General features: G+C 43.7%; 1 protein-coding gene and 1 non-coding gene across 3 annotated transcripts in view; both read right to left on the bottom strand.

Annotated features, from left to right (window-relative positions):
- The window catches only part of LOC112571487 (IQ motif and SEC7 domain-containing protein 1-like), a 78,165-nt gene extending 66,991 nt beyond the window's left edge, over positions 1 to 11,174 (bottom strand). Inside the window, exon 1 of one of the 2 annotated variants that reach the window (XM_025250491.1) lies at positions 10,617 to 11,174. In XM_025250491.1, coding sequence (XP_025106276.1) covers positions 10,617 to 10,825 — 209 coding nt within the window. In that variant the 5' untranslated portion in view covers positions 10,826 to 11,174. The remainder of the gene's footprint in view (positions 1 to 10,616) is intronic. The other variant, XM_025250487.1, reaches the window with a different exon arrangement.
- Positions 11,175 to 13,119: 1,945 nt separating this feature from the next.
- Positions 13,120 to 13,192, bottom strand: Trnat-ugu. Its single transcript has one exon. It is a non-coding gene; the product is annotated as a tRNA-Thr (tRNA).
- Between the last annotated feature and the right edge of the window lie 340 nt (positions 13,193 to 13,532).

Here is a 13,532-nt window from a genome sequence, read left to right as displayed (position 1 = left end):
GTGACACCTGTTCAGGACCGGGTGTTGGATGTCGGTTTGGTGTTTTGTTGTTGTTGTTTTTTTTAAACAGATACCTCAGTTTCCTTCCCTCCCATTATCCCCTTCCACCACAGTGCGAAAGATCGAAGAACTTACCAACCCATACGTGTCACGACGGATACAAACAGACGCACAGAGAGAGAGAGAAAGCACACACACCCACACAGTTGTGTTGACTGAACTTGCCTCAAACCTCTCCCCACCATGCACCCTCTACCCCCTTTTCCAAAAAGCAGGTGTGAGAAAGGTGTAAATAGGAAACAAGCTCACCAGATTAGCTCCACCGTGTCACTAGCTTCTTTGTTCCACAGCCACCTCTTCATGTTACTCGCAAAGCGCTTGAAGCAGGAAAAGAAGCTAGAAAATCCCATCATCAGCAGCCGACGTGCCCACTCTCACATCCTGTGTTGGGTTAAACGCCCGGTGTACAATTTTTAACTCCGTGTCTTCCTCCATAGCAAAGTCAAACGTGACTTTACACCAACAATACCTGATGGCGACAGTTGTGACGGAGTCGGAAAGTTCATCTCGGAAGCTGTCGGCAAAGAAGTTAATGAGTTCTTGTCGCTTGCTCGCCAAACGGCCGAAGAGCACCCGGGGAGAGGGGGAGGCAGGGGACAAAAACCTTACTAGCAAGCAACTTTCCACTAATTGCCCTGCGGAGCTGCAATGCCAACACTGCACGCAAATACCACGGAGGTAAGGAGGCTGACGGGCCAGTTGCGCAAATGGCCAGACCACGGCCCTCGCTGTCCAATGCACACTTTTTGTCTGGTAAAAACACAATACACTCAGCTTCGTCCCTTAAGTCTCCTTGAATACCAGCTTCTCAGAGAGAGGCCAAACCAGTTCCGGCAGTGAGCCAGCCACCAGGTGACTTGTCGCGCGCCGATGTAGAACGACACCCGCTGAAGGTGTTCTTTCGCGTGACGAACAAGATACCGACCCGTTATAGGGGGTAGGAGGGTATTGTGGGGGATGGGGGAGGTAGGGGCTTGTGTGTGCGTGTGTGGTAGGGGACGTCTTCCAGACTGGCAACTCTCGACACGAGAGAGTGCCATGCCGTCTCACTCGTTCACCTCGCCGTCGGGGTACTGGGGGGTGCCTGCGTCGCAGGCGGTAGACACACAAGGGTGGCGGTGGTAACGATTACCAGGTGTGAACGCTCGTGCAAGTGTCTCTAGGCACGCGCAAAGGGGGAGAAAGGCGAGATCGGTACGACCACACGACACACGCGTGCTTCCGCCCGCAGAACGGTGCCAGACCTCCCCCGTCTACCCCCTACCACCCCTCCTCCTCCTCCACCTCCCGGCGTCGCAAGAAGGGGTGTGGCTGCCTACAGGGTGGGGTTTATGGAAGTCAGTGGATAGAACAGTCCCTACTCGCCACTAAAGTCTGCGGCGGCGACTAAACAAGCAGCAATGTGCGACGTCCGCAACAGGTGAAACCCCTAGCCCGGGCTCTCACGAGAACAGGTGGAGGTTGTTTCGTGTCAGCAAACCCAGTGGGTGGCCAGTTTTATCTTCGTCAGCATGTTCAGAGACGTCAGTTTGAATACGGTTCTTGATTAATGTCCGAAGCAAGCAGACAGGAAGGCAGCGTTATGCCACACATCAGGACTTTTGCGTCAAACGAAAGCCACCTGAGATTGTAAAACTGCATTGTCATTGGGCTACATGCACTTTCATTATGCCACTGGCACACACACACACGCGCGCGCGCAAGAGAGATAGAGAGCTTGGTTACGTAACTAGAGCGCCACCTCAACTTTTTATGGCAGTTGCCGGCACACGCAGCGCCACGTGCTGCTGTGATGACGTCATCGGACAACTCGCGTCGAGCTATAAGCGGCTCCGAAGACGTCATCGGACAAAAGCAGACCGAGTATTTTGAGCTCCTGCTTCATTGTCTTAAGACAAAGAGAGCAGGAGGGGAACGGGAGAGAGAAAGAAGCAGAGATACAGAGGAAGACAGAGCTCAGGGTGTGGCAGATGTGGATTGACATTTAAAAAAAAAGACATGACCCGAGAAAGCTAATACCTAACGTCATCTATTACTCGTTAAAAAAAAAAAGACAAAAAACAACCAAACACCACATCTCCTGCAAGACAGCAATAAAGCCCAGTAGCAGATGATACCAAAGCTACTGAGGAAAACTGTGGTGCAATAAAAACCTACCCACCTCCACCTAGCGCGCGCATACACGCAACGCGCCCCGCTCTACAGAGAGAGAGAAGAATCATGACGAGATCACTCGCACTTCCATTCAGCAGTGTTTGTGTGATGTTTTAGCTGCACATTTAGAGAATTAAAAAATGAAAAAACTCACCCAGTAACGCAGATATACATCCCAGAATATTCCAGTCTCAGCACTTATGTTAGGTTGTATTCCACAGCTTTGTGTAAAGTCGTATGTCAGAGGCTGTATTTTACAGGTATCGAGTGGGATGTCATGTGCTCTCAAAGCCTAACCACTTCAAAGTCGCATGCTCCACTGCAGACTTGGTCACATGGCGCCACCCGCTCGACACCTCACAGCAGCACATCCAGCGGACGGCAAAACTACACCTGCAGCTCCGTTCGTGTCGCCGGACAGATTTGACAGGATGTACCCGACTCGGCGCTATGTTTGAGATGCTCACAGCAGCAAGCAGATGGTGACCCGGGCCCACCTCAATACACCAACACGACTTGCGGGGTCCGTGGCTATGACGGGTTCACCAGACACACGAGAGGGAACTATTGTTGTGTCGAGGATCTTCCCTCTCTGCTGGCAACCACAGCCTTTGGAGGGTCTCTTGACCGGCAAGCAGCAAGACGTCCCCCGAGCCTCCCTCCCCAGCCACCACCATCAACATCTCCTCGGGCAGCAAGGCGACGTGTTGGGCGCCGCTGGTCCCAGCCTCAAGAGATCAAAGCCACGAGAAACGCACTGGGGTGCGGGGACGACTACAGAGGTTGGAGGTCAGGAAACAGCAAGGGAGTTTCAAATGGAGCTTGTGTCGTGATCCATTTCCAAACTGGACGCGGAATTCCGGCGTCTCATCTTTCCTCCACATTCCTCCTTCTTCTGCGACCCCGAATTCTTTCTTTCACGGTTACGCACGGCATCAAAGGGGGAGACTTGCTCGCTACTCTTTCCAAGTCTGACGAGCGTCAGAAATGTCACCTTCACTGCCAAGGAGACGAGGTCAGGTTGTCAGCCCCGCAAGATGTACACACACACGTGAGACACAGGGTCACGCACGGTTTACCACCTCTGGGATGCGACACAAGGGTAGCACGATGGGTCTCCTATCGCAGACACAGTTATGTCAGTCTACTCCCCCAAAATATCGGTTTCAACGGGCCATGTTCGCTCCTAGCTTGGCTAACGAACAACTATCATTTCCAAACTCGATCCTATCACCTCTTCACCCTTATAATGAAGCAGCGCGTGGCTCTGTCGTTTAGCTTCTGTCTACTAGCGCCTGATCCTACAGCCCGTCTTTTCCGCCAGTCCGCTCATTAACATGACATCTGATGAGATCACACCCTTCTGTGCCAACAAGCAGGATCGTGTCTTCACTCACGCCGTTACAGACTCGTCTGCACACTTCTGCACGTTTAACCACTAATTATAAACACCTCTGAAAGAACCTCGTTACGGACACGCCCAAACACACTGCGACCGGTCAAACGGTTAATAGGATGAGGAGTCAAGGGGTCAACACGAGCGAGATGGCCATCCCGTTTGTTCGCAGGTGGCGCAACAGCCAAGGTGTTTAGCGCAAACTGGTCTACCTGTCACACTGCATCATGCGAAAGTTGATACAACAGGTGTCATCAGCGACCAAGGGGAACGCGGGGCTTCGCGTGGGGTTGGAGGGGGGAGGGGTAGGGTTGTAACAGCATGATGAAGCTGCGACTACAGGGAGAGTGGTGTGTGGTCAGTAAACGACGGACATAGTAGGTCACATGCAGCACAATGAGAAAAAATCGCCCTTCACATTTCTGTCAGCAGCTGAGGCTTCTGAAGCTGATGCTGTAAGATGTAAGACTCATACGACAACATCTTGGCCGCGCTTGACCTTTGTTCAAGGGTCCAAGACGCAGACACATGGGCCTGGCTGCAGGCTGGTGTCGTGACATGGTCAGACCGAAGATCGCCAGGTTCAAAATTGCTATCTGCAGTTGGTGACAATGCCTCATGACTCTTATAAGACACTTCGATTGCCATGTTGTTCTACATGCTGGACATGTCACAATGACATCATGTACCCATTCAAGAGACAGTACTTAGGAAAACTGCACAAGAAGTTAAAAAAAAACGGCTTAGGTCACAAAATTTATTAAATACACAATTTTGCCTTTGACAAGATCATGCATTCAATGCTAAAATGTATTTGTTTTCTCTATTTCCTTTTTTGTTTTAAAAGTGCTAAAAAGCCACCTTTGGTCCCTAAATATGTCGATGCTGGAACATCAGTCATGGACTGCAAGGACTAAGAGGTTTTAAAAATTCTCAGATATACAAAACATAAAATATATATAGATGTGCAGCATATAACTGAATAAGAAAAACAACATATACACATAAGATTACATTTAAGAGTACATCAGTAAAAAGGGTCATCCAAGACAATGTATACATATTTCTTTGTCAATCTCTCATCACCTTAGCTGCTAAAAAAAATCAGCTGCCCTTAAACACTAAGGCTGTAAAGATCTACCTGTCCTAGTAACCTACATAACTGTAGTTAGATATTAAAACAAGTGATTGTTCTCCCAAAGGTTCTGTTAACTGTTGCACCTTTTCAACTCTTATGTTATGTTTTGTCGCTATCAGAGTTATCTGAAATATTTCGTATACACAAGTAACAAGCATCAGAGACATTTGTATCTGGCAGCAGTGACTATAATGCTGGAGACAGATGCAACTCTGTTCTGATAAAATATCAAAGCCACAAGATCATGGCATCAGAGAATATTAAGAAATTTAGAAAGGATGATGAAGGGCAGGACATGAAACCAGTAACAAACAACAGCGGTTTTATTTTTATGTACATTTTCTATGTTTTGTGTATCCGAGAATTTTAAAAAACAACTCACAAATCATAAAACTAAAACAGAGTCAAATTTCTCAGCATTTTTCATTAATTCACACACTATTATCATTGTAAAATTGATAAACTTCTAACATACGAATTAAACTCATGTACCCCCTCTAAGATTCCGGTTAATAACAATCAAATTATTTGGATATATAAACAAAATACATTCCAGGTGTGTGTGTGTTGTTTTTTTTTTAATTTTCCTTTTTGCACAGCTTTTCCGCCGATCTGTCCCCGAGCAAACGTTGTGCTTGCTCGTCATAGTTACCGAGAAAAGCCGGGCGGGGGGAAGTGCCACCTGTAAACTTTACCGCTGTCCTACAAATGACAAACGGACAGCGTGCTAGTCCGCGGATTGTGTTTACACAGGTGACGCAACAAGGTGTCTGGCACGAAAGGTAAGCAGCAATGTTCACACCGTAATAGCGCAGGCACTGCATTCTGCCCATGGGAGTGATGAGAACAAACCACTGCTATAATTAGAAGTGCGTGTGACTGCACCTGCACAGTGCACGTGTTGTTGTACAGTGGATGTGTTACGGTGAGGGCAAAAGCGAAACTGAATCGATATTTCCCTATATTACACTATTTATAGTTATACACAGTGTTATTTATATACAGCTATACACACACAACGGAGGCTGACGTGGGAAAGTCGGGGGAGAGGATTTGATTGCATTTGTTTAACGTTTGTCGTGGAGAGCGGAGAGCGAACTGCGAGCTCCGGAGCACACAGCACACAGCACCCATGCACCACTTTTTTTTTTTTTTGTCATCCACGACCTCTGGTGGTCACAGCGACAGCTACCAGCCCCTGCAGCTCTCCCTGTCACGAACCCTCCCCTGCAGGTGGAAGTGACAGGTCAGTGACACCAACAGCGTTGACAGTCTGTCTCACGTGACAGCTTTGTTACGCATGCGTGAATCGATGCCTGCTGGGCGGAGGCCCGACTGCCTGGCTCTGCCGGTCTAACCCTGCCATGTTCGTATTATAATGCTTGGTTACACCCGTGTTTCCACTGTTAACTCCTGGGTGAACAGGCGAAGCTGACAGCACTCTGCTTCATCAGACAACGAATACAAGTAAACAACTTATTTATGTCCTTGTGCAGCTTTGTGCATTCGAGGTGCTTGCTCTCTGTATGCCCGATTATTTTGTGCATTTTGCATGTACAAATCTATGAACCGAGTGCAAACTCACACACTTTTACATCAAAAAAGCACTTTGAACGAGAAAATATGGCTTTTGGATTGAGCTATCATGCCTTGACCAAACAAAATTGATAAATGAACAGGACAATAAAACCAAACAAAAACTACGAAGAGCTCGGAACCATGAAAAATAGCTCCAAAATATCTCAGAGCATCAAAGGCCATTAATCAAACTGAAAAAGTCCGCTCCTTATCTGAAATATGACCTAGTGCTAGGCAACTGTATAATCAAGGTGTATGACCATAGCAGCAGATACAATTTTTTTAATAATGAAGCATGAGCTGGCTATACACCAGAGAATTTTTAATGCCACTTTGAGCAGCCATGTGTATGCAGTTAAAATTTATAACTGCTGTCTGGGAAAGGATTATAAATATAAGGATAACAAATAAACCCTTAAAAAAGTTATAGAACATTCCAGTCTCTATGGAAGAGATGGCTTGCAGATAGAAAGGTTCTGGACTTTACCAGGCATTAGAAACATTTATATCTGGCAGCAGCTACTAAAATGCTGGAGTAAACCATGCCAGCAAACAGCAAGACCAAGCATGTTGCAAGGCACATGGAACTCAGTTCTGATGGGAAGATCCAAATTAAATGATTAAAGCTGATGCATATAGCCAAAGCACTTTACGACATCATGAAAGAAATTTAAAAAGAAGAGTTTAGAAAGAGAGTAAATGACGAAGATCAAGATAAACAAACAAGTAACAAACACCCCACCATCGAAACTGCAAGATGCAAGATAATTATCATGGGTGGCAGTGGTGATAGGGAGATACTGCCCTATCACTGGCATACAACTGTAGAAGTAATTAAGAAAATAGGACACATTAAGAACAGTAAACTACTTCTGTACAATCAGTGTCTAAATTTGAATATTTGAAACCCCAGCTTTGTTAAGTTTTCCAACTCTAGGAATACATTCCTTTTTTGGGAGGTGGGGGGGGGCTGTAAGTTGCATTTGTCGGTTAGACTTTCAATTCCTAATGGATGTTGCAGCAGACATAAAAACTATTTGCCATCTTCTTATGCATTTTCTTCCCTCGTACGAAAAAACGTAGGTGCACAGGCTCTGTGTGCTGGCAATAAAATTTGTCTAAAAAAAAAACAACAAAATTATCTGTTATCGTCTCAATGATAACAAAACATCGTTTTTTTTCCTTTTTTAAAAAAATGCCCACATTCCTAAACAATATACAAATAAAAATTGTTTATCTCAGGACTCTAACTTAAAATGGCAAAAATATAATCACTGTCAAGGTGCGACGACAATAATTTATATGTATAGAATACAAAGGGAGACTACAAACTGTGAAACAGTATAGTCAGAGCTTTCTCTGACTTCCCTTTACCGACCAGAGCTTGCATTGCTTTCATTCTTGATAATTATGCATGTGTGTATAACACGAATAAACAACACATAGTTATTTAGGGTTTGGCCCCCTCCCCCTCTACCATTTGCAGAAGAGCCTGAGGCTTTAGTAAATATCTTTAGGTAGCTATCAACTTATTTAAAAATGTTCTAGCTCACTTATCTTAAATCAACATGATTCACAAAAACACTATTGACACGTGGAAAATTAAGATTCTGACCATTCAATAAATGCTTTGAAAAGGCAATTGGATGTCAGATGACATAGTGGCATCAGCATTTCTATAAAATCTGATGTATAAGAAATGCTAAAGGTTAATATAACTTACATTAAATTACACAAAGATACCAGAACATCTCACTAAAGATTTTTGAAATTTTATTAAACGCTGTGATTAACTTAACAGGAAAAATCAATTTTGTGTTCTACTTTAAAAAGCGTATATTTTGGTCTATGCACTGAATTCTGAGATTACAGGGACTTCCAAGAACAAGACCGAAGTGGCTGAAATCTTATCTTCCTTCATAGTCTGAATATGCTTAACAACAAATTTAAGCAGACTTCCAGAACCAAACTAATCCAGAAAACATATGTTTACAGCTTCTTTAAACAGTATCTTTCATAAAACCATAAGGTTTTCTTAATACATTTTATACCTACACAAAATATTATAGTAAATTTATATATTTGCTTGCGATCTTAGAACCATTGTGCCTGTTTTACAACACACAGTGAATTGACATAAAAGACAGTGAAAACAACCATCAAATAATGATATTAAGTCTAGACAGTTTACTATGTTTCACAGTACAAAGTGTTCTGTTTGTATAACCATTTTGCAACTGCAAGAAACTGGTGTTGCATAAAGTAAATCAATATGCCTTGTACCAAGTGGTCCTTATGTTGCTTTAGTAACACTATACATAAAAGGTCTTGCACCAGTAATCTCTTTCTGTCACACACATTCCCACCCTTCTCACAGCACATAACTGTGCAACAGCCCAAAATACACTCTTTACAAAGAAACTGGTTAGAATGTAGCAATCAGGTTTTAAACCAAACTGAAATCCTAGGCGTCAACTCTGAGTAGCTGTTATTATAAACTGTGCTATTCACTTCTCTTCAGAAGTAAAACTATTGATGTGAAAAGCAATGATTCCCCATGACCATTATCACATATAACTTTAATTTCCTTATATTTGGTTAATAAAATGTAAAATCAGGCATACAAGTGCAAAAAAATTAAGCATCTGATGATAAATCATCAGCATATCACTACATAGAGCTCGCATCAATAATCTTTCTCAGACAATTATAAACCCATGTTATATGAATACCACCTGGACAAAGAAAATGCTCAACTATCTAATCAAAAATGTTGAGGGGTATCTCAAGATGTTCAGCTCCCCCCCCCATCCACCCCCCAAAAAAAGTGATCCAATATAGAAATGAGTCTTCTAATGGACTCTAGTGACATTTCCTATGCATTGAACTGATGCTGGTACCCTCATTAAGACTCATCGGTCAACAGAATAATTACATAATAGGCTTAATGAACTAAAACAACATGCAAACAACAGCAAATCAACAGTGCACTGATTATATAAAATACACAGAAGATCTTTAGCAGAAAAATATGCCAGTAATCTGTGTGAGAAAAAGCTTGCATTGTAGAGAAACCAGTTTAATCTTTACAGGGTACCAGCTTGTTGGCTAAATGATTTTATGCAAGTGTTTAGAAGTTAAAAACAAACCAAAAATTCCAGCAAAGATTTCAATCCTTTGCTGAAATTTTCAGGAGCTGAAGCCATCCCCACAGTCTTTTGTCTGAGAATGTGAATTTCAACTCTTTCACTGCATTAGTGGATTCAAGCATGTTAGCATTTCCTGAAAAAAGCAGTACCTATTTTCACAAGTCACGATACGCTCAACATTAAAGCGTGTAATGTTTCAACTGCTTTTATGACCAGTCATTTGACTCAAGACAAATACAATGATACTTATGCTTATCTAAATGGTATACATCTGCAAAAGTCACCTTGACATGAATTTGTTTAAAATTTTGCATTGAGAAAATGCAGCATGTATGTAAGATATGTTGTTTGCTCATATTATCTACTCTGAGTTAGGATGATATCTAATATTTTTACAGGATGAAACAGATACAGGTACACCTAGCTACACCTAGCATAGTTTTCATTCAGTAACCCTGTAATGCATAACAAATTTATAAATATTAAAATAGGATGATGTATACAAAACTATTATAGACATGAGAATTGTGATGTACTCCAATCCAGTGGTGATAGATCCAGCTAAGTTTAGTATGTGAATATAAAATTGTATGAGATACTCAAGTTAAACACAAGGAAGTGACAGAGGAAAAACAATTTTAAGTTTGAATATTTAAAAACAAGAAATATGTTTTGAAAACATGAATGTTAAATAATGTGAAGTAGAAGATTAGTTGATGAGATGCCTATGATGGCTGTTAATGTTGCCCACAGCCTCGAAATGCAGCAGTAAATGAATGTGAAAATGGCAAAATTCTCGGAACATATGTATGTGTGTACAACAAACAGCAGACACAATACACTCTTTCTTACATACACACGCCCTCCCCGACACAATGGATATCATTACTACAACACCGGCATAAGTTCTCTCAAAGGATGAATGTATTATTTAACTTGGCCGAACTGTGTGATGGGTTTTGTCTAAGTTTATTAACCGAATAAGTAGAGTCATGTTTCTTAATGTGTTTTTCTTCGAATCTATAAGAAAGCACATTATCCCATATTATCCCAAATGGCCTCAGATCTTTCAGGAAAAATAAATACTAAGAGTTTTAATCAGTTTTATAAGTTATTTTGAATATTGGACCTTAGAACTTACCTTCCACTGTCAATATCCGTGTTGTTCTCTGTCTGGGACACTTGCGGCTGAGTCAAGTTTGTAAACTTTCGAATAGCATCGTCCCGCTCTTGCTTCACCCTCTCCAACTCCTCTTCTAAGGCCAGTATCCTCACAGCTTGTTTACGAATGATGTTGTCCTTCTCCTCCAGGTCTACTTCCAACATCGCCACTGTCTTTTCTTCTCCCATCTCCGAGCCGCGGGAGTAATTTCTACACAGTGACACTGGCGTTATCGATATCACTTGACACGCTGAAGCGCCATGTTCGATATCCGCTCAACTCCCAGCCTCATGGCCCCCGACTGGGGCCTGGGACCCTATCAGCACTTCACAAAGACTGCCAACAAGCCAGGAAGACACAAGAGGAGATATTAATATCGCTGCGAGGCCACTGCGAACTTTGAAGTGTGCGTGACACGGGAACACATCAACACTGTCTTGACACGCTACGCTCGACCGGAAGCCTTGTGACGTCAGGTGGCCAGGTACAGACGATTGCCAGTCGGCCCCGAGTTGTCACCTTGTACCTCCCCAGCCTTTCCCCACTTGAGTTCGTACACCGGTGAATCATCAAATGACCCGAGCAAAGTTGTTTGCGCGCAGTACAATAAATAGCCGCAGTCAGCACGATGAATGCGCGTGGCTGTGCGTGCGAGTGTGTGGGAGCGAAGCAGACGAGAAGTTTGAGGGGGAAGGTGTTAGTTTGTGTGAGTTTTTTTTTTCAACTTTCCAACTGCTGAGAAAATCCTAAACTTAGCTATGTGTGAAAGTAGAGATAAGTGTCACCGATAAGGAAACATATGTGAGTCGATTGTGTCATGATCTGTCAGTGAGATGAAGGAAGACGCAACCACCCACCACCAATCTCTCACCCACCTCCTCCATCACACCAACCGTAAGCAGATGTTGTTCGTCGTCGTAAACATCGATTTGACAGTTTCAGCTGTCACCCCGAGGTCCGCAAAACGACAATAAGCGAGCTTTGTTACAGCTCGACTGTGTGAGTGTAGAAGGGTTGCGCGTCTGTCTCTCAGTGCTAGATCATCCCTGCGTCAATTCTTCCTTCGACCACCGAGATAGCCCGAGGGTGTAGTCACTGCACGTGCTGTCCTGTGTCACGTGACGCGGAGCTCGTCTTGCTCGTCTTTCATTTCTGTCGTTACCGCGTGCAGATAAACCTGGCCAGCCCTCAGGTCCTGTTACTTGTATGGTCTTGATGGCTTTCGCCATTCCTGATAACATTCCTGTGACTGTAATTAATATCTCAACCTTAATTTATGTCTGTGTAGACTGTGTAGCAGGATCTACCCTGTGTCACTTGGCAGTCTTTTCAGTTTTATTTTTCAAGTAACTATATAAACTGTTGCCTTTGCACAGAGATCTTTGCTTGTCTTACACGCCTTAGCAGATTTTTCTGAAAGACTGGGGCACAAACAAAACAAGTTACAAACACAGCCCAAGTAACACAAATATTTGTGGACACTTTGCTGAATGTCTGCCCTGCGTACCGTAACGCGGGCGCTCACCGCGGATGCCCGCGGGCGCTCACTCACGCCCTAAAGAGCTTGTGATACCCTTCGCCCACCGTGGGCGCCTGTTAAAATGGCGGCTGACAGCGAAGTCGAGAATATAATTTTGTTGATGGACACATTTGACAACGACGACTAATTAATAGAAGCAATCTATTGCAGCGCCAAACAATATACTTCTAGTGGCATTCATTTGGGAACTAAAAGAGGAAAAAAAGTCCATAAGAATTAAAGATTATGTGGAAAGAACAATGCGGTAGTCAAGTATATCACGTAAAAACAAACGACGAGCAGACTTTCTGTTGTTGTGGTCCCGATTCGGAGTTTCAAGATCGAAGGCAAATTCATCTACCATCTCTAGAAAGACATGACGATGAAATCTGAACTTTTAATACACTTCTTTGTCGTCGTATATATTTATCTATCGCAAAATACTTATTTATTAGAAGATCCACCGTGAATATCATCGACACGCCTAAACTTTACAACCATGGCGGCCATCTTTGCGCCCGTGGCGTAGTACCTCTCAAGCAAGTACGCGTGCGCCCGCGTGCGCTCACTCAAATTTCGCTGCGGTACGGCCCGCCCGTCGTAAGCGCCCGCGTGCGCACGCGTGCGCCCGCGTTGCGGTACGCAGGGCTGGTTTGACACTGGCAGTGACTTTAAAAAAATACCGTTCCGTATATTAAAAAATGCTTGTTAAAAAAAGGTTATGAGTAATAATGGAAAGAATAGACAAGCTGAACTTCTAAGGTTATGAGTAATAATGGAAAGAATAGACAAGTTGAACTTCTATATTCTAAGCGTTGTATGGATGAACAGAAAGTTTCATCGTGTCTCCCAGCCTCAGGGTCAGGCAAGCACACTACTTTGCCACGGAAGAGAAAAAGAGGAAAAGTAGAAATATAAAAAAGGAAAAATAATTGTATATAATTACAATAAAAACATAACATGAGCCCCCAGGGAGGATCGAACTCCCGACCCCTGGTTTACAAGACCAGTGCTCTAGCCACTGAGCTATGGAGGCTACCGGTGGGATAGCCGTAGTAAGAAAAAGCATAGCCTGCAGTCACTGTGGAGTATGTCGTCTGCTGTTGTGTTGACTGATGTGACAAGATGGGATTCGATGCGACAGTCCCGACTGGGCAATTAATAGCATTTCCTTCCCGACAAATTGTTAGTCAAGAGGCTGTTTGTCAGTGAAACAGGCACTAGGTCAGCAAGGCTAGACTTTGTTTGACAGCTTACGACCCTTCGGTTCGCATCACATCGTCGATGAGCAGTGTTTGTAGCGACGGCGTATTAGACAATATTGTTACTCCCTGCACGTGCTCCCTGGTAAGCGGTAAACAGCCGATGCGTGTCGC

This window comes from Pomacea canaliculata, linkage group LG9 (assembly GCF_003073045.1).
Source record: "Pomacea canaliculata isolate SZHN2017 linkage group LG9, ASM307304v1, whole genome shotgun sequence".
Lineage (NCBI taxonomy): Eukaryota > Metazoa > Mollusca > Gastropoda > Architaenioglossa > Ampullariidae > Pomacea > Pomacea canaliculata.
The sequence above is the reverse complement of the archived record's forward strand: the minus strand, read 5'-3'. Positions and strand labels throughout refer to the sequence as shown.